The sequence below is a fragment of the Lolium rigidum genome, chromosome 2 (assembly GCF_022539505.1).
Source record: "Lolium rigidum isolate FL_2022 chromosome 2, APGP_CSIRO_Lrig_0.1, whole genome shotgun sequence".
Classification (NCBI taxonomy): Eukaryota; Viridiplantae; Streptophyta; class Magnoliopsida; order Poales; family Poaceae; genus Lolium; species Lolium rigidum.
The window spans coordinates 285,900,609-285,918,530 of record NC_061509.1 but is presented as its reverse complement, the minus strand read 5'-3'; the positions used below and the strand labels follow the sequence as shown (position 1 = coordinate 285,918,530).

Sequence of the window (17,922 nt, the reverse complement as noted above, 5' to 3'; positions counted from 1 at the left end):
TACCGCGAGCGCATCGGCCAAGAGGTGATGGCGTCGTGAGCTGCATTGGCGTCTCCCCCGGCACCCTCCATGTTCATGTCTCCGCCGGCACCGGCACCGTCCATGTTCATCTCTCCACGTTCATGTCTCCGCCGTGCACGGCACCGGCACCGTCCACGTGCCAAGAGGTGATGGGGGGCACCGGTGTAGGAGCAGCTCCCCCAAATGGAGGATGCTGTGCCGGCGCCCCTGCCGGCGCCTATTTGGGGTGCCGGTGGAGATGGTCTTAGATATATAAAAATGATGAATGAATGGATATAGTGAGAGAATCTTGGGGAAAAAGGAAAAGGTTTTCACTGCTGCATAGCAACGAAATCTAACAACTGAGCCCACAGATTTGACAGCACGCGCGTGCGCCTCGCGGCACAACCCGTTGCCGAAACCCCTTCCTTCGACTCGCCCCGCCGCCGCCAGAGCCGCCTCCCACTCCCTCTCCCCTTCCGTCGGCGGCGACGAAGACCCCACCGGACGCCGGCGATTCGTTCCTCCCTCCCTTCCTCCTGCTGGTAAGGGAGCCCTGCCCCTGCCCCGATTGCCGTCCGTGCGGCTCCGGCGTTCACCGCTCATTATTTCCATTGCCAGATCCGATGGAGGCGAGCTCCTCGTCCGCGGGCCCCGCGCCGCAGCCGCCGCCTTCCATCCCTCCGTCCAGCGACCAGGGCGTCTGGGCCGACGCCTCGCAGCTCGTCGCCGCCGCCTGCGCTGGTAAGCTCGATGCCCGCGCCCCAGGCCCTGCCTGCTGTCGCGCCAAGCCGTCAACCCTGCTAACTAAGGTGTACTGGATCATGCGTGTTTGGCCTCGGGTGCCGTGCCTGGGCGAGTGCACGTTGTTAGGTCCAGCAACGCGAGATGCGTGTTTGCACTGTTGTAGGACGCGCACGGATAAGTAGTAGACCTGTGTTCCTGCTGCTGTTACTGTCTTTGTGATGGAGAGCATGTAATGCTGTTGAGTTGAGGTGTACAAATGGAACAATTCAGATGATGTGTTTCTGTGTTCGTGATAGAACCGATTGTCAAGGGCCTAGGAGTAGGTTTCTGTTGGAATGAGTTCAGGTGGTAAATCATCAATACGGTTGGGCTTGGGAGTTGTCTTGCTTGCATCTGTATTGGATCTGTGCTATAGTGCCTGTTTTGAGGTTATTTGGGCATAGTTCGTGGGGCCATTATCTTCTAATTTTCTGATTGACCTCCTAGTCCTGATGCATGGATCAGTATCCTGATAATTCAAAAGAGAGAATCCCATTGACAGAAGCTAAAGGGTCAGTTAGGGTCTGGTAGGAAACCAACCAATGTGACTTATTATGGATATTATTTTGGACTCCCTGGCTCAGTTAGCCCTGTGCTTGACGGTGCCATCACTGGTTCGGGGCTTTCCGAAAGGAGTCTGCGACAATGTAAACGTATCTAAGGCTGTCATATGATGCCTGATAATCGAGCTGAGATCTGGTGGTTGGTTCATTTTCTGTCGGCTGTTGTCCTTCTAATTCTTCTTTAATGCTTGTAGATCTCCAAGATGGGGATCTTGTACATGGGGAGAACTTCAGTTTGTTTGCCGCAATGTCTGCACTGGAAGTAAGGACCGCACTGTCCCCCCTGCTCTTTTGGTGTGTTTAGACGCTTTTCTTTCTACTGTGTACACTGCAGAGCGAGTTTCGAAATGAGGATTTTGTGCGCACTGAAATATTTAAGCAACCAGTTCTTCCTATTCAGTTGACATGCAAGACATAGTAATTAATAAGTAGCCGATAGATGCTTTTAGTGTTAGTTACATGAAACTTGAATATTTGTTGCTTTATTGAATTGTAGATATGCAAGGTTGTTAAATGAGACTCGCACTTAAGTACTTTGATTTGGATTTTGGATATATGCCTTAAGCTTGGAATTACTCATGAATGATGAGTCTCACGGCAACTGTTCACGGGTCTGTAAACTTTCAAATGCATGATGACCAAGACAATTCTCAAAATTGTGATTATATATATTTGTATTACTTCAGGATATCGTGGTCTTATATGCCTGCTGAGTGGAGCATTTACCATTTAAAACGTTGGACGCCAATTTTATTACTTGATTACAGTTCTCAATTCTCAGTGTCTACTCCTTAATACAGATAATGGATCCTAAAATGGATTCTGGGATGGAGAGAAGCGGCTATTATTCCATCGAGGAAGCCATAGAAGATGGCATTGCCCCAGTTCCTCTTAGTTTCGACAAAACACTTGACATTCAACGCACCCTTGATGTCATCGATCATCTTTTCTCATGTGAGGTACTTCACTGCAATCTTGCATCAAATGTATTTAGGTGTTTAATTTACCTAAACTACTTTATCGGCATGCTTTATTTTTCAGGCAACATGGCACAAGGGTCACACTCTAGCACAAACCGTCTTCACATGTATCTACCTTGTCAAAATTGAGAGGATTGCATCGCATGCTGTTCTAAATAGCTTCTGCAGGATTTTGCGTGCTACGTGTAATGCTCTCATTTCTGTCGTTTCGACTGCCCGAACTCACGAGGTATTTTTCAGTTGGAAAATCTTATTGTCATTTCCCCCTTATTTCATTTATCTGTCTCAGACTCTGAATCTTGACATAACTTAGCTGGGCATGTGGGTTTATGCTACTCCCTCCGGTTCAAAACAATTGTCCAGAAATGGATGTATCTAGCATGTTTTAGTGTATGTATACATCTGTTATTAGGCAATTATTTTGAACCGGAGGGAGTATTATGTTTCAGATACGAGTTGATACGTATTGTTTCTATTGAAATGCGGAGAATCCTATGCAGCACACATTGTCTCATGTCAGACTACCTCTTATGGGCTGAATATGTAATGCATAATTTTTCATCTTATATGTATAAATATTTCTGGAGCTCTTTCTTCTACTACACCTAAAACGGAGATTGCAATCTGAGAGTGGTGGTATAACCTTAAAGAAACCCTCATTTTCATTGATTATCTATACCATATTTTTTCTTTACATTCCAGAGATCTGTCATGGTGAACTTCACCAGGAATGAATACAACCGCCTTTATTAGGCTGTGAGTCGGGTAGTTTGGTTGGTTCAGTGAATTAGGTTAGTGAGAGCCTATAAAAACAAAATTCACTGAACTTGAATTTAGTTTTCATCAACTGCCAACTGAAATGAAAAACAGACACTGAATTAACTGGCAATTCAGCATGTTTGGTTCGGTCTCCTGTTCTGGTTTTGGTTTTCCTGTGCTTTTGCTCAACCCATATGGGTAGCTCTGCGTGCTCTTTAGGGTTCTGTGTTGATTGGGCTGTGCTTAGATACCTCATAGGATGTGGCATGCACATGAAATGTCAATACTGTTTGGTCTTGCTATTATCAGACAAATTTAAATATATTTTTTAGTCTGAGGGCCAATATTTTCACTTATCATCACATAAGGTATAATCCTACTTTTGTAGGAAGAAGACCTCTTTACAATGTCTTTTGGACTGGCTTTGAAAGATGAAGGTGATGACAAGTGCTTGTCAGTTCTGAACTCGGTTGAAGAGACAATATCTCGTCAGTTGCGTGCATGTAAATCCCAAGCATTGTCCAAGAAAAAGACACTAGAAGGTACTTGCATTCTCAATACATGTATCGTTTGATACAGTTAAATGTTTGTTATTTTGTATTGTGTAAAATGTGTTCCTTCTTATTAGTTTACTGAGGGCATGTTCGTCCGTTTAGTTTCAGCAGTACAGTTGAGGCTGCTGATACATTAAGTTTGCTAATAACAGGACAAATTGTAGTCTTTTACTAATATACACGAGGCATATACGCTTGTTTTTTTATTACAACTAGTTTTTGTTCAGTTTGGAAACTATGGAAACTGCTGATGAGTCTGCATCAAATTTATTTTGTATATGAAGTTTGTGAAGCTAAGTAGGTCCTTCATCTTAAAATACATGTACTTTAGTCTTTATATTGCAATAAAAAATAATAAAAGAAAATTGGATGCTGAGCATTGGAATAAAAGTGAATTTAATGAACTACTTGGTAAATGCTTAGCATATCTTATTTGGACCTGTACAGTTTGAGGTTTTGTGTTATTAACTAGGTTACTTACTGCAGGTCTTGAATCCCTGCAGGATAATCCTGCTCTGGAAGAGGATTACTGCAGAGCGTTGTTATGCAGATTACGTTTTCGTAAGGTCTTAACCCATGTTTCCTTTTAAATTCTTTACTAAATTGTTCGGTCAATTTTTCAATGCAGAGAGTTCACATGTTTATGGTGATGTTGGTTCTCTATGTTTATGCTCTGTCATTGTGATAACACAGTAGTTCAAATTAAGCAATGTCAAGTCAAGTTAGAACCGATGATATCTAAATAAAATCCTGGACAACTGTCAGTGAGACAATGAGGTGGAACTGAAATGGCAATGAATTGAGTAGCAATCCTCAATTTTCTACTTAAAATTTTCTGTGAGAGGGGGAGGGGGAGGGGGAGGGGGCAGAGAGTTTGTTGTGCATAACTGCATATACACCACTTTACCCATTATATGCATTGATTGCAATTGTTGTATTGTTACTTAAACCAAATGTTATGTTGTACTCCCTCCGTTCCAAATTAGTTGTCGCAGCTTTGGTCTAGATACGCATGTGCAAATAAAGACCACTAAGATGTTTGTTGTGCATAATTGCATATACACCACTTTACCCATTATATGCGTTGATTGCAATTGTTGTATTGTTACTTAAACCAAATGTTATGTTGTACTCCCTCCGTTCCAAATTAGTTGTTGCAGCTTTGGTATGGATATGCATGTGCAAATAAAGACCACTAAGATTAATCGTGGGTGGGAACTAATTTGGAACGGAGTACTTAATAGGGAACGGTGCAAATAAAGACAACTAATATTAATCCTGGGTGGTCATTTCTGAAATTGATGCATAAGAGGGGTTTCCATCGATTTCTAAATGTAGTCACACTTCTGTATGGCTGTGTAGCATTTCTACATGTCATTGTGTGAATGAGGAAACCTCATACACATGGTTTTTAAGGCGTCGCTTAGTCTTCGCCTAGGTGACGCGTAGGCGACAGAGCGCCCGGCAACGTCAAGGCGTCGTGCTCGCCTTAGATTCTTGTCTAAGGCGTCCGATTTGGTGCTTTGAGGCGTCGTCAAGGCGAGAAGGCGTCGCTCTGGCCGAATTTAGACGCCATGGACAAGCTCGAGCAGGAAAACGAGCAAGCGAGCAGGAACACAGAAATTCGGCGGGATGGGAGGGAAATTGGGGGCCAGAGAGAGGGAAATATAGGGGAACGAGAGAGGAGAACAGACCGGTCACAGAATCGAATAGATTGAGTGAGAGAGAGGAGCTCTCTGCTCAGGCGGCCAGCTCCTTCTCCGCCAGATCTCCTCTGAGGTGCCAAGACCAAGAGGGGGGCGGCTTCTTCGTCGCGGATGATAGGGGTAGGTGGGAACTGGGAGGGGTCGCCGCCGGTTGGGTCGCCTCCGACTGGCTGCAGGGGAGGCGGCTGCAGGCTGCTTCGTTGGGAAGAGGTAGGGACGAGTGGAAAGTGAAACAGGAGCGGTTGCAATGTTGCATAGTGGACTCGTGGTAGGGTTAGGCATATCTGGGCTGGACCGCTCCTATAGATGGCTGTCTATGAATAAGGCGTCGCCTCGCTTTCATTGGTTTCTGACTGTTTTCATCTTTTCGTGGTTATACAGCATTTCCACCATGTTGTTACGTGCATGAGGAGACCAAATGGAAGAGGATTGGATTTGGCTCGCAAGCATATTACATCATGCTTGACTGAGCTTAGCTTGATGCTGAAGTCTCAAGAGTTCCTTAAGTCTCGGTCTGACATTACATTGCATCAAGGTGATGCAAGCTGCACCACTGCATCAGGTTGCTGCCCTATTGGCTTTGATGTCAGCTTAAACAGCAGACTTCTGAGTCCAGCACCACCACGTGCTGTTGAAATACTTGCCTGGGGCGATGTAAGTTCACAGTGGTGACCTAATTACAATTTAAACTTTTATATTACAGAATTATTTCTATATGCTCCTTCTCAACTTCATAATCATTCTTGTAACTACATTGTGACAGGCAATTAGGTACTTTGAGAAGCTTCTGCATGATCTAGATATCATTTGTGCTTTATCGCTTGATCCTGTGCTTGAGAATGTGCTTCAATTCATTGCACAGTTCCAAAAATCCGTACCTGATTTGGTTCCTAGAGCATTTCTTCAGGTGGGTTACACTTAATATTCTTCAATGACCTTCTGTATCATAGGTGTGTGAGTATGACTCATCTGCCATTATTGTCTTAGTAGCTGCTTGTAGTTTGCGCTATCGGTACAGTATCTCCTTAATAGAAATTTCTGCTACATACAATCATGACTAATGTCTGTCTGCTATGTGGATATTGAAAAGGTTTTGTAGTTTCTATCATCTATGTATGACATTTGTTTTTCCCTTGTATATGTATATGACCTATTCATTAGATGGCTGCACAAATTAGGTTTTAAGCCATTGCTTTCTTTGGTTGTGGAGTATGTAAAATGTTGTAGTTATGCAGCTAACAGTACTCCTGATTTGGTATCTCATTTAGTATGATATGTTAAGTTCGATTTTCTGAGTGTCACGAGTCTAAACAGTTGTAGAAGTTATCATGGCAAAAGACGTGAGCGGTGTTTTGGCTCCTTGGAGCATATGCTCGGATGAACTGTAAAGTCATTATTTGTTTTTAGAAAAATCAATAATTGACTATATACATGTCCGGCTCTCATCTATGTGCAAAATTTCATGAAGAAAGGACATATGTTGTGCCCTCAGCGAAAAAAACAAAACCGGGTGCTCTGAAAATGCAATTTTGGAAGGACAAAATTTGTTTTTTCGCACAGACCACAAAATTTATCTTTTTTCCATGGAAATTTACATGTACGTATAGGGCATGGACATGTACATGTGTATTTTTTTGTCAGTTTTTATATATATTAAGAACATCATTTGTTTCATCTTGGGAGCATATGCTCTTGGCTGCCGATTTGCATAGCCACCAACTACTTTTACTTATTTTTAACAGACATGTTGCTTAGCTACTTTTTGCACATACCCATCCATCTTTCTTTCTGTCTTAATGGCCCTATCATATTTTGTAGTAGATTGCTACCTCAGAACATTTTTTTCCTTTACAGATTGATCCCTTGGTGGTATAGAAATAGCTCTGCGATTTTCTTACTTCAATAAGGCTTTTGTTTATTCCCGATAGCTGGCCCATCTTTTGTTCCATAGGTTTACTCTTGTAAAATTATATAAATTTCCCCATCTTCCTGTTCAATTTAAATTCATTGAGTTATGTTATACTTCATTCACCGTTTCCCTCTTATATACATTAACAATGATGCAAAAATTCATTGAAACAGACTTTATTGATTCAAGATGGCAAGCTTTATGGGCGAGACTTGATTTGTGATGTGATTTCAAGGGCTTTATCATTGCCGGACATTGTAGGAGATAAGGAATTCCAGACAAATGAATTTGTAGTGCAGCTAGGTCAGGTCAGCCGCCAATTATTCCTTTTTTAGCCTTCACGTCATAATCATTCCATGGTTATTCCTCATGTAGTCACAGTGTCATACAAAATATCCATCTGGAGTTCCTTGTGTATCTTTGATTAAGTGTGTTAATGCCCTTGTAGTTGGTTTTCAATTTGCTCAAAATTCTCTGTACAAACACTGCATGGCAACGGCGCAAGCTTGGGAAGAGCTTGCAGGATTGGAGTACCATTTCCATACAGGTTTGTTATGCAAGTATTTTTTACTTTTATCTCTTTTGGTGTTTGCATTGGTACGCATTAATGCTATCTTCTTGCTTCTCTTTTTAACCTTGGAAAATACACTTGGGCTTGTATTAAATCAATGTATAAAGTTTGGATAACACCTGCTATAGATCAGCATCATCACACAGGGAGGGCACTGTCCAATCCACACACGCTCACTGAACTCACAATTCCCTAGCCTAGCCAGTTAATGAGCAACTTGGTTACCTGAACGGTTCACCTTTGAAACCAAGAAATTCTGGCAAAAGGAGCAAATTAATGGCATCCTTTACTATCCATGAAATCTTGTACGGAGTATTCTTATCTTCTTTGCTAGAAACATAATTATTATACTACCTCTGTCCATAAATAGACAAATCTCAGACATCTATTTATAAACGGAGGGAGTATAACAGTGCAGTGTGCTGATTAATTAAACTAAGGCCGCAACAAGAAAACAAGTTCTCACCAAGGTAATGACAGCGCCCAGCGGTAAGCTGTTTGAGCCACGCCTTTCATGGAACTACCATCTTTGATGCCAGCACGGTGGCATTTCTCATGTAAATAGTTTTAAGTGACACCATCACGGGTTTTACCTTAATAGTAAAGATTTAGGGCTTATGATTATGATAGCTTGACCCTTGCTCATGTCTAGTTCTTGCACTATAATGCTTTCTGCCTGTACATATTGCAGTTGGAGCTTGCATTGAAAAGAGAGTTTGGTGAAACCAGAAATGTCTTGGCCCATGAGGTATCTCTGATGTAACTGTGCGCTGTAATAATAACTAGTTGTAATATAATCTGCATGCTTAAAATTGTTTTCGTTGATGGCGCAGAACATCTGCATGAGAGTATCAAAGCAACTACTTGTTTGGTCTCAAGAACAGACATACTGGATTGCTTCTCGGTTTCTCATATTGGGTTTTGAGCTTGACCTGTATTCTCCGAGTGAATACTGTATGGTGTACTGGTACATGCATGTTGCATTTATAAAGCTGATAGAGAAGATGCAGTTACGAATCCTTGCTAGCAACGAAAACGGTAAGTTACTATGTCTATTCAGTATTATCTTAGATTCTTAATATTTTGATTAGATTTGCAATTAGATAATGTGCTTGTAGATTTAAAAAATCTAGCAGAGTTTTTGATACTCCCTCTGTATGTGTTTACAAGGCCACTGCCCAAAATATATTTTCTACATATACAAGGCCAATATCTCTTCCCGAGAAAAAATGATTAGATTTTTACCTCGTACGATGATGTTTATTGGTGTGATATGTGCATGCAGCCATAGAGAAAAGAGACCACATGCAACATGTTCAGTTAGCCCAAAATGCGAGAGGTTTTCCAAAGGATTAATCCTGCTATTTATTAGTTGCCTTTGCTTTCTTGGTATCTGAAAAATAAGATAGTGGTCTTGTATACAAAAACGGAGGGAGTATTATAAAAAGGACCATACATTATTCTGAATGCCTTAGCCTCTTAGGAGATATGTCAACACCTTGATGGTTCTAGTTGCATGTTATCTCTTACTGCTTCATGTTGTCTTCCTTTTAGGATCCATTTGGAAAACTAGTGAGAATTAAGAAAAATAACAAAACTGCAGGAGGATAGATTGCAAAATTCTGATGGGAGACAGTTTAGCTAAATAATCATGCATTGCCATCCAGAAGCTGAAAAGAAAATAAACAGAATGATATACGTAAGTGCATGAAGTCAAAACATCCTATTTTGGGGGTCTATTTAGTGATAGTATGCATATACTAGTTATTCATGGTAACATCAGTGTGAATAAAATTACTCCTCTGGCCCTAAATGTTGCACGTTCAGTGAATCTAGACATATTTTAGCATACATTTTGCCAAAATCTGCGACAAGTATTTAGGGCTGGAGGGAGTATTTTAATTTTATCTTCACTTCATTTTTATAAAATGCCATGCCATTTTTTTTCAATATGTCTTAATTAATAGATTGTTGTCTAATTTGTACTTACCGTTATTTTTTTGGGGGAATATTCCTATTTCTGGTTTATGGTTCAGCACGTAGAAAAGGGAAAAAGAAGAAGGATCATTCAAAGGACTCCGGACGAGATGCAGCATTTCCAGCTTCATGTTTATTGCTTCAGTGCTATGTTTTACTATCAGAAGGACTCTCAATGGTACACATGTCTACTACAATACCTTATCTCCATAAAATCCAGAGCATATATTTTAATACTAATGTTCCTCTTTGCATCTAAACAATATTTTTCTTCTTGGTAATGCAGTTGCTGGCTGCCCTGAGGAACGAAAGCAAGTCATTCCAGTTACCAAGTATCTTTAATAGTGAACAAGAGGTGGGCCAAATTTAGTGTTGTGAATTCTTACATCCTTCTAAATATGGCTTAGACATCTGACAAATCTTGATCCTCTCTTCCCAGAGATTCATGCAGCATTTTGATCTTCTCCAGAAAGCACGAATTCCCGAGGGCATTACCTACTACAGTTTTAAAGAAGCGGCTGCCCAGGCACACATGGCAGTTAGTACTCAGTCATGAAATCCTTACTTCACTAGCTTTTCCCTCTGCTTATTTCGACCTAACCATGAAATATTGTTGTCACAGGATGTAATGAAATATAATTTTTTCAAGGAAATCCAGAAGATAATCCCCTCCTTGAAAGGCAGCTTCGCAGGTGACCTAGAAAAGCTTGCAGAAATCCGCCAGATAGAACAGGTTGCGGAGCACAACCGGATAGCCCTAAACATTATCAACCACGTCGGTGCTGGCGATCCATCGTTGAGGGTTTCGTTTGAGTTCACGCACCACCCCCACTTTGCGGTTGCAGTTGTAAAGAGATCATAGTTTCTTCTCAAGGCAGGGTAAAAAAGATTCTGACACTGTTTTTTTGTGTGGTGGCACAGTTCAGGTCCGTTATTCCCCATTGTCCATTGGTTCATGCAAAGCCCCTCTTAGGTTGTGCGATGTAACAATTTTGTAGACACAACACGAAGAATATAGCAAATGCCGGGAGAAAAGCTCATGGCCCTGGCTTTTATTTTGTCAAGCAAATTTTGATATTATTGTTCTGGAATAGCACACTATACAAATGATCTGTAATTCAGGTGAGAGGTTCTCCTGCAAATTGGATCCATTGGAATTGTTTCATCGAGTAGTGATCAGCGGCTAGTATCACGGCTTACTGTTTTTGCAGTTCTCACTACAACACTTTCCTTGAGCCATGGTTCTGTGTTGAGGCCATGTAAAGGTAAGTTGCAGTGGCCAATAAGATGAATCCAGACCAGGGCTAACCTTCTCCGGTGCCTGGATCTTGTACTATTATACTTCGTGTTAGAGGTTAAGGCATGGCAAGACCTTTTGTGTAAACAGTGTAGTGAAGTAACGACGCTAGTTTCCTCTTGATACACTGATGCTGGCATTGCGACGGTTATACAGACTACAGAGCGAATAACCATGTCTATACAGTGTACTTTTACAGAGTGCACTTTGCTCGTGGCCAGCATCTGCATCCCTACGAGTGTTATGACAAAAGCGAGCCAGTTCCCATAAATGTGGATTTAGAATGCAGGAAATTTGTGGATAAACGGGAGTGATGTTTTGGCACATAGGAGCATATGCATATTTATTTTAAAATGCAGCTTAGATACATTTTGAAATGTTAAAAAATTTAAAATAAAATATTCGCATATAAATCTTCAAGTGATACGCGCTCACAAAGTTATTTCATGAAAAATCAACTTTTCGTGTGGCGTGTGTAAAACACACAAAATTTGGTGCTAAAATAAGATTTTTCACAAGAATTATTTTCTCTCTTTTACATAGACCACAAAAATCATCGGGTTTTCACGAAACTTAATGAACACACATATATTATGGAGGGTACATATATAATTTTTTGTTAAAAATTTTCAACACTAAAATATGATTTTTTTTGTAGAGGGAGCATATGCACTTGGGAGCTAATTGAGTTTCTGTGGATAAACTTACTGGTAGAGAAGATGTGTGTACGTCCGGATGATGACTGTCCATGTTGTGATGTGATCTCTGCTCTCTGGGGTGTTGAGAAGAAGCTAAGGTTTCAGTGAATGTTGAACACTAAATGTTTGGTTTTGTTTTAGCTGTGGCTCAGTTTTTGCGAGTGCTGGTTATAAAAGTGGTGACCATCGCTTTGTAATAATCGGTGCTATGTCTGAGGTATGGGTGTAAATGGATAGGATAATTTTCGCACCGAAATCGACGCCGAATCCGTTTTAAGATATCCATATTTGATTTTAAAGAATCCGGCTGATAAGGATATCCAATTCCGAAGTGGTTCTTCGGATACGGTGTAAGATATGATATGGTATACTAAATAACATGCGGATATGAATTATCCAAAATTTAAGTAGGATAATACGAAGATTTTAAACCGGATAGTCCAATTTTTGAGTCAAAAGTCAAGGACAATCTTGAAAAGTTAGTGGTTAATGAGTTACCAAATTCATTTAGCAACCATGTAGCTCTAAGTTTCTATCAATGCTTGAGTTTTAGTGTATTGTGTCTCTTTTTTCTTAACTATACAAGATTAAAAGTTTAAATATCTCTTAAATATTTGCAAGAACAATAACTATCTACCGATGAGAGCATAAATTCGACTATTTTTGTTTCTGGTCCGAGTCCGTTTTATTTCCGATTCGAATCCGCAGTCCGGTATATCCGCATTCGAATCCGAAACCGATCAATATCCACTCCAATTCGAATCCGAGAAAAATATATGATAAAAGATATAGTATGAACAAAATCCGATCCGATTCGATCCGTTTACACTCCTAGCCGAGGGGCATTCCTAGTTTTGGCTCTGGTTAACTTGATCAGAAATTCAATCCGGCTCCCGATATGCCCCCTCTAGTAAAAAAATATATTTAGAAGTGTCAACAAAAATTTACAAAAACTTCCACATTTACATCTCCATAATATATGTGAGTTCACCAAGTTTCATGATTCATGAAAAATAATTTTTTCTGTGGTCTATGTAAAAAGGTAAAATTTATCTTATGAATAGTCTTATTCTTAGCACTGAATTTTGTATTTTTTACTCAGACCACATGACAAGTCGATTTTTGCTGAAATGACTTTGTGAGCGTGTAGCACGTGAAGATATACGTGTGAATTTTTTTACTTCAGTTTTTTTTTTGAAATTTCAAAATATGTATAAGATGCATTTGAAAATAAAGCAAGCATATGCTCCCATGTTCCAAAACACCACCCATCGTCTTTTGTAACTTTGGTTCTATAAAATGAAACAGGGCTTAAAAAAAAAAAAAAAAAAACAAAACAGAGACCTATTCTCCCCGTGAATCTGAAAAAATCTGTGTATATGCCCGTTCGGAGCCCTACATTTTTCAGGCGTCTGTATCTGTATCTGTATCTGTATCCTCCCCCTCTCTCTCTCCGGCTTTCTCCCCCACCGCCTGCGCCACTTCTTTTTTTGTTGTTGAACACAACAGTTTTATTATTGAGCTTAAGTGCATTTTACAGATAGAAGCATGAATCCCTTCACGCTAGATACAGAGATAATGTCCTTAACTGGACATGCACTTCCTTCTGAACCTAAACAACGGATCAGTAATGATCTGTTTTGAATACGAAGAGCTAATCTAGCTAGATGGTCTGCTTTGACATTATCGCACCTCCTGACATGAGTGATCCTGCTGGATTGAAAAGAGGGAGAAGCTTGTATCTCTGCAAGTAATGGTCTGTTCTCCCAATGCCCTGGAGCTGCGAACACTGATGGCGCCTTTGCCGCTGAAGCTAACACCAAGCAGTCAGTGTAGTATTCAGGGTCTTGAATCTGGAGAAGATGTGCTAGTTTTGTCGCTAGTAGAAGACCGTATGTCTCTGCTTGGAGAGGCGATGAAGCTGGGGGTGAGAGTGCAGCAATATGCATTTGCTTGAGGTGCTGATTGCCTTGTATGCTGATGGTAACACCTATCCCGAGCTTGATTCCTGTCGGTTCCTGCTTCCTTTTTCCAGGCTGCATCGCAAAAGATAGCATTCGCGAGTAGAATTCCTAACCTCATGTAGCTGAGATGAGGGATGCATGTCCTGCTGCTTGTCTCGTGCAAGGTCATTCTTCTTTTGTGTTGACATTTCCTTGATCTCCACAACTGCTCCTGTGATAATTGCATTTGCCGCCACAAATACTTGGGATGGCTTGAACACTTTCCTACAAAACAAGTGAAAGTGCATGGAGCCCCCATGTGTGGTTTTGGTAATTAATGACAATCCCTATGGACTAATGTTTGCATTGAGTTATATTTGTAGGAGTTGTCCATAGGCAATTCTTGAACCATATGTTGGCTTCAAGGTTGCAATAAGAAGAAATTGATGCAGGATATCAAGTGTCAAGTATGTCTTGAAGATGAAGATGAAGTGAGCCCTCAAGTTATCTCAAGACATCAACATGATGAAGAATGAAGAAATGATGTGCAAGTTCAAGATGAGCCAACTCGAAGAGATCATATGCTTGAAGCTTGACATCCATATGGTGTTCATGGATTTGAGAAGATGCGCCGAAGAAGAAGCTCTCCCATGGTGGATTATGGGGAGCAATCTACAAGACTTCGTCAAGCAAGCACAAGCAAGAAAGGCGTTCCATCTTGTTGCGGTCAAGATCGTCATCATCGAGCTCAAGTGGAATGCGCATGGTTAAGGTTTGCTCTTGGTAGGGTTTCTTTCTCATCGGTCTCATGGTGTAGTTGGAGACCGGTTTATAGTTTAGTTGCCGTACTATCAAGAGGGCTCTCGAGTGAGTAACTCGATCGTATCGTTCGGAGAGAGCTCAAACCTTTGCATCCTTGCATCATCTTTCTTGGTTGATTATTTGGATATTATCCATGTGATGTTTTAGAGCTTGTGCTTACTCTCATGACAAGCTCTAGTTCATCGAAAACGGATTTTACATAGATCGCTTGTCGCGTTTTCAAGTTTGGTGATTTTCTCGGTTTCTCATGTTGAGGTATTGCACCTCTAAAAATCATAGAAAATCACCCCCCACTGATTTCCATATTTCCACTTTTTGTTGGGTAGCTCTTGTCGTCCTCTTCCCAACAAAGTTGGTTTCGTCTTAATCCGAGTTTCCAAACTCTAGATATTGTCTTTTGAAGTTTGTCTTCAATTTGATTTAAAAGGAAAAAAAAAGGAAAAGGAGAGGAGGGGCAGCCGCCGGAGGCACGGGCGGTACCACCGGCCTCACCATGGCCGGAGCCTCCGGGCTCGGTACCGCCCGCGGTACCGCTAAGGCGCCGAGTGCCTCAGTAAAGCTCCAGGGCTATGGGGAGGTTCGGCGGTACCCCGACCGGTACCATGGCCGGAGGCTCCGGCCTCCCCTCCTGCCCGCGGCTCGCCTCCCCGCTGCCTCCTGCCATCTCCGGCCGGTAGTACTGGCCACCAAGGGCCGGTACTACCGGTCCCCTTCTTCCCGCGCGCAGCACTCCAACGGGCAGAAATTGGGGCATCCTTTTAAGCCCCTCTCTCTCTTGTTTTATCACTGCTTGCTCCTTCTTCTTCCTCCTCTCTCTCAAGCCTCTCACCTCCATTGTTGATTGACTTTTTGTGAGCTTGAGATCTCTCTCCCTTCCCATGATTCTTGCATCTATTTGAGAGAAAGATTGAGGGGATCTAGATCCACACTTTGACCAAACCAAATCATCTCTTTGTGAGTGAATCTTTGGGATCTAGATCTTGGGGAACTTTGTGTTCTTCTTTTGTTCTTCCTCTCTTATTCCCCCAATAGCTTTTGTAGCTTTGTTGGAATTTGAGAGAGAAGGACTTGAGCATCTTTGTGGTGTTCTTGCCATTGCATTTGGTGCATCGGTTTGAGTTCTCCACGGTGATTCGTGGTGGTGAAAGCAAGAAGGTTGTTACTCTTGGGTTCTTGGAACCCTAGACGGATTCTAGACCTTTGTGGTGATTTGTTGGGAGCCTCCGATTAAGTTGTGGATGTGTGCCCCAACCTTTGTGTAAGGCCCGGTTTCCGCCTCGAAGGAAATCCCTTAGTGGAACCGTGACCTAGGCTTTTGTGGCGAGGGTCACCGGAGATTTAGGTGAGGCGCCTTCGTGGCGTTCGGTGTGTGGTGTGAGTACCGCATCTTGGGGTGAGGCCTTTGTGGCGTTGGTGTGCATCGAGCAACCACACCTCAAGGTGAGCCTCTTGTGGCATTCGGGAGCACTAAGCAACCGCACCTCTCCACCGGAGATTAGCACTCGCAAGAGTGTGAACTCCGGGATAAATCATCGTCTCCGCGTGCCTCGGTTATCTCTATACCCGAGCTCTTTACTTATGCACTTTACCTTGTGATAGCCATCGTGCTTGAAGTTATATATATCTTGCTATCACATACTTGCTTGTATTGCTTAGCATAAGTTGTTGGTGCACATAGGTGAACCATTGCTTAGAATAAGTTGTTGGTGCACATAGGTGAACAATAGTATATAGGCTTTGGGCTTGACAAAGTAAACGCTAGTTTTATTCCGCATTAGTTAAGCCCATCTCGTAAAAGTTTTAAATCGCCTATTCACCCCCCCTCTAGGCGACATCCGTGTCCTTTCAATTGGTATCGAGCAAGGTCTCTCATTCTTAGGCTTAACCGCCTTGAGAGTAAAGATGTCGGTTAGGGGATTAGTGCACAATAACTTGTTTATATTTGATGGCACAAATTATGATCTATGGAAAATTTATGTGCTTAATATTTTACGTCGTATGTCCCCGGACATGGAGCGATTTCTTGGCATGGGTTTTTCTTCTCCTAAGGATCCTCAAAATTTATCTCTTGAGGAGGAGAAAAACTCTTGCCTCGATGCTCTTGCTTCTCATGTGTTTTCCATTGTTGTGAGCAATGTAGTTACTTCTTCAATCATGCCTTTTGGGAGCGCTCATGAATTATGGACAAAGCTTCAAGATAAATATGATGTGTCCAATATCATTGAGGATGATTGTTTTGCTTCCACTTCCGGCCGTGATGAGTTCTCATCTTCATCCACTTCACCAAAGTGTGGTAAGACACAAGGTAATGATATGGTGAGTGGTGATGAAAATTGCAATGTTGATATTGAGCTTACTATTGATGATTCTTCATCTCTATCTCATTGCAATGCTTCATCTTTGGACTTAAACACATCTAGCACTAGAAATGATTTACATGCTTGTGTTGATAGTCCTTGCATATCATGTGTAAGTTGCTTGAATAAATCTCATGATGATATGCTTGATTTGTCTTGTGGCCATGATAAAAATGCTTCTATTTCCTCTAGTTGTTGTGTGGCTAACAATGTAGAGGAAACCAAAGATTCTATTGGTCAAGACAAGATCTTGAAAGGAGCCTCAAGTAACTCCTCATTTTTATCTCACGGTCCTCATATATGCCTTATGGCCAAGGGTTCCACGGTACCTCCTACCATAGAACCTAATATTTCTCGTGGTGATAAGGATGAGGATGAATATGAAGAAGAGGATTGGGTTGTCTCTCTACGCGATAAAGGTGAGAGTGTATTCAAGGTTATTTGCAAAGATAAAATTGCTAGCACTCACTTCTTTGAAATCTTGACTACCGCTATTGAGAGCCAAAAACTTATTTGGATGCATGAGAACACCATTGATAAAAGGGTGCTCTTGAACGAGAGTATGCCGATGATGTAGCATCACTAAAGAATAATCTTGAAGAAGAACAAGAGACCGTAGCCTCTCTTGAAGAGCAACTTGAAACCCTTGAAGTGTCTCAAAATGAAATAGTTTCTAAACTCACTAAGGAAAGAGACCATGCTAAAGCTCAAGTAAAATTGCTTAAAAAGGAAAATTCCAAAGTTGGTGTTGGTCATGATAAACTTGTTAAGGATCTAGATGATCTAGACAAGGCCCACAAGGTCTTGGAGAGCGAACACTCTATCCTCACCAAGTCCCATGAGCAACTTCAAGCTTCCTATTTAAAAGAGCATGCTATGTTACCTTCTCTTCTTAATTTGTCTTGTGATGATGCTTGTGCTACTAACTCTACTTCTTGTGAAGCATCTATCTTGAAGGAGAATGTTGAGCTAAGGGCTCAACTTGAGTTGCTAACTAGAA

General features: G+C 41.5%; 1 protein-coding gene across 1 annotated transcript; it reads left to right on the top strand.

Annotated features, from left to right (window-relative positions):
* The first annotated feature begins 626 nt into the window (after positions 1-626).
* On the top strand, positions 627-10,869 carry LOC124691093 (N-alpha-acetyltransferase 35, NatC auxiliary subunit-like). Its single transcript, XM_047224376.1, has 16 exons — positions 627-744; positions 1,544-1,611; positions 2,150-2,308; positions 2,391-2,558; positions 3,477-3,630; positions 4,129-4,208; positions 5,730-6,002; positions 6,112-6,255; positions 7,431-7,565; positions 7,706-7,804; positions 8,520-8,576; positions 8,662-8,866; positions 9,865-9,983; positions 10,092-10,160; positions 10,245-10,343; positions 10,428-10,869. Exons 1-16 carry the CDS (start codon positions 627-629, stop codon positions 10,665-10,667), a joined length of 2,187 nt encoding a protein of 728 aa, XP_047080332.1. The 3' UTR covers positions 10,668-10,869.
* The last annotated feature ends 7,053 nt before the right edge of the window (positions 10,870-17,922 follow it).

Excerpts from the sequence above, each read along its gene's own strand:
- LOC124691093 (XM_047224376.1), top strand. The coding sequence starts at position 627 with ATGGAGGCGAGCTCCTCGTCCGCGGGCCCCGCGCCGCAGCCGCCGCCT. Across the intron at positions 1,612-2,149 it reads CCGCAATGTCTGCACTGGAA|ATAATGGATCCTAAAATGGA; the intron begins GTAAGGACCGCA and ends TCCTTAATACAG. Across the intron at positions 9,984-10,091 it reads TATCAGAAGGACTCTCAATG|TTGCTGGCTGCCCTGAGGAA; the intron begins GTACACATGTCT and ends TTGGTAATGCAG.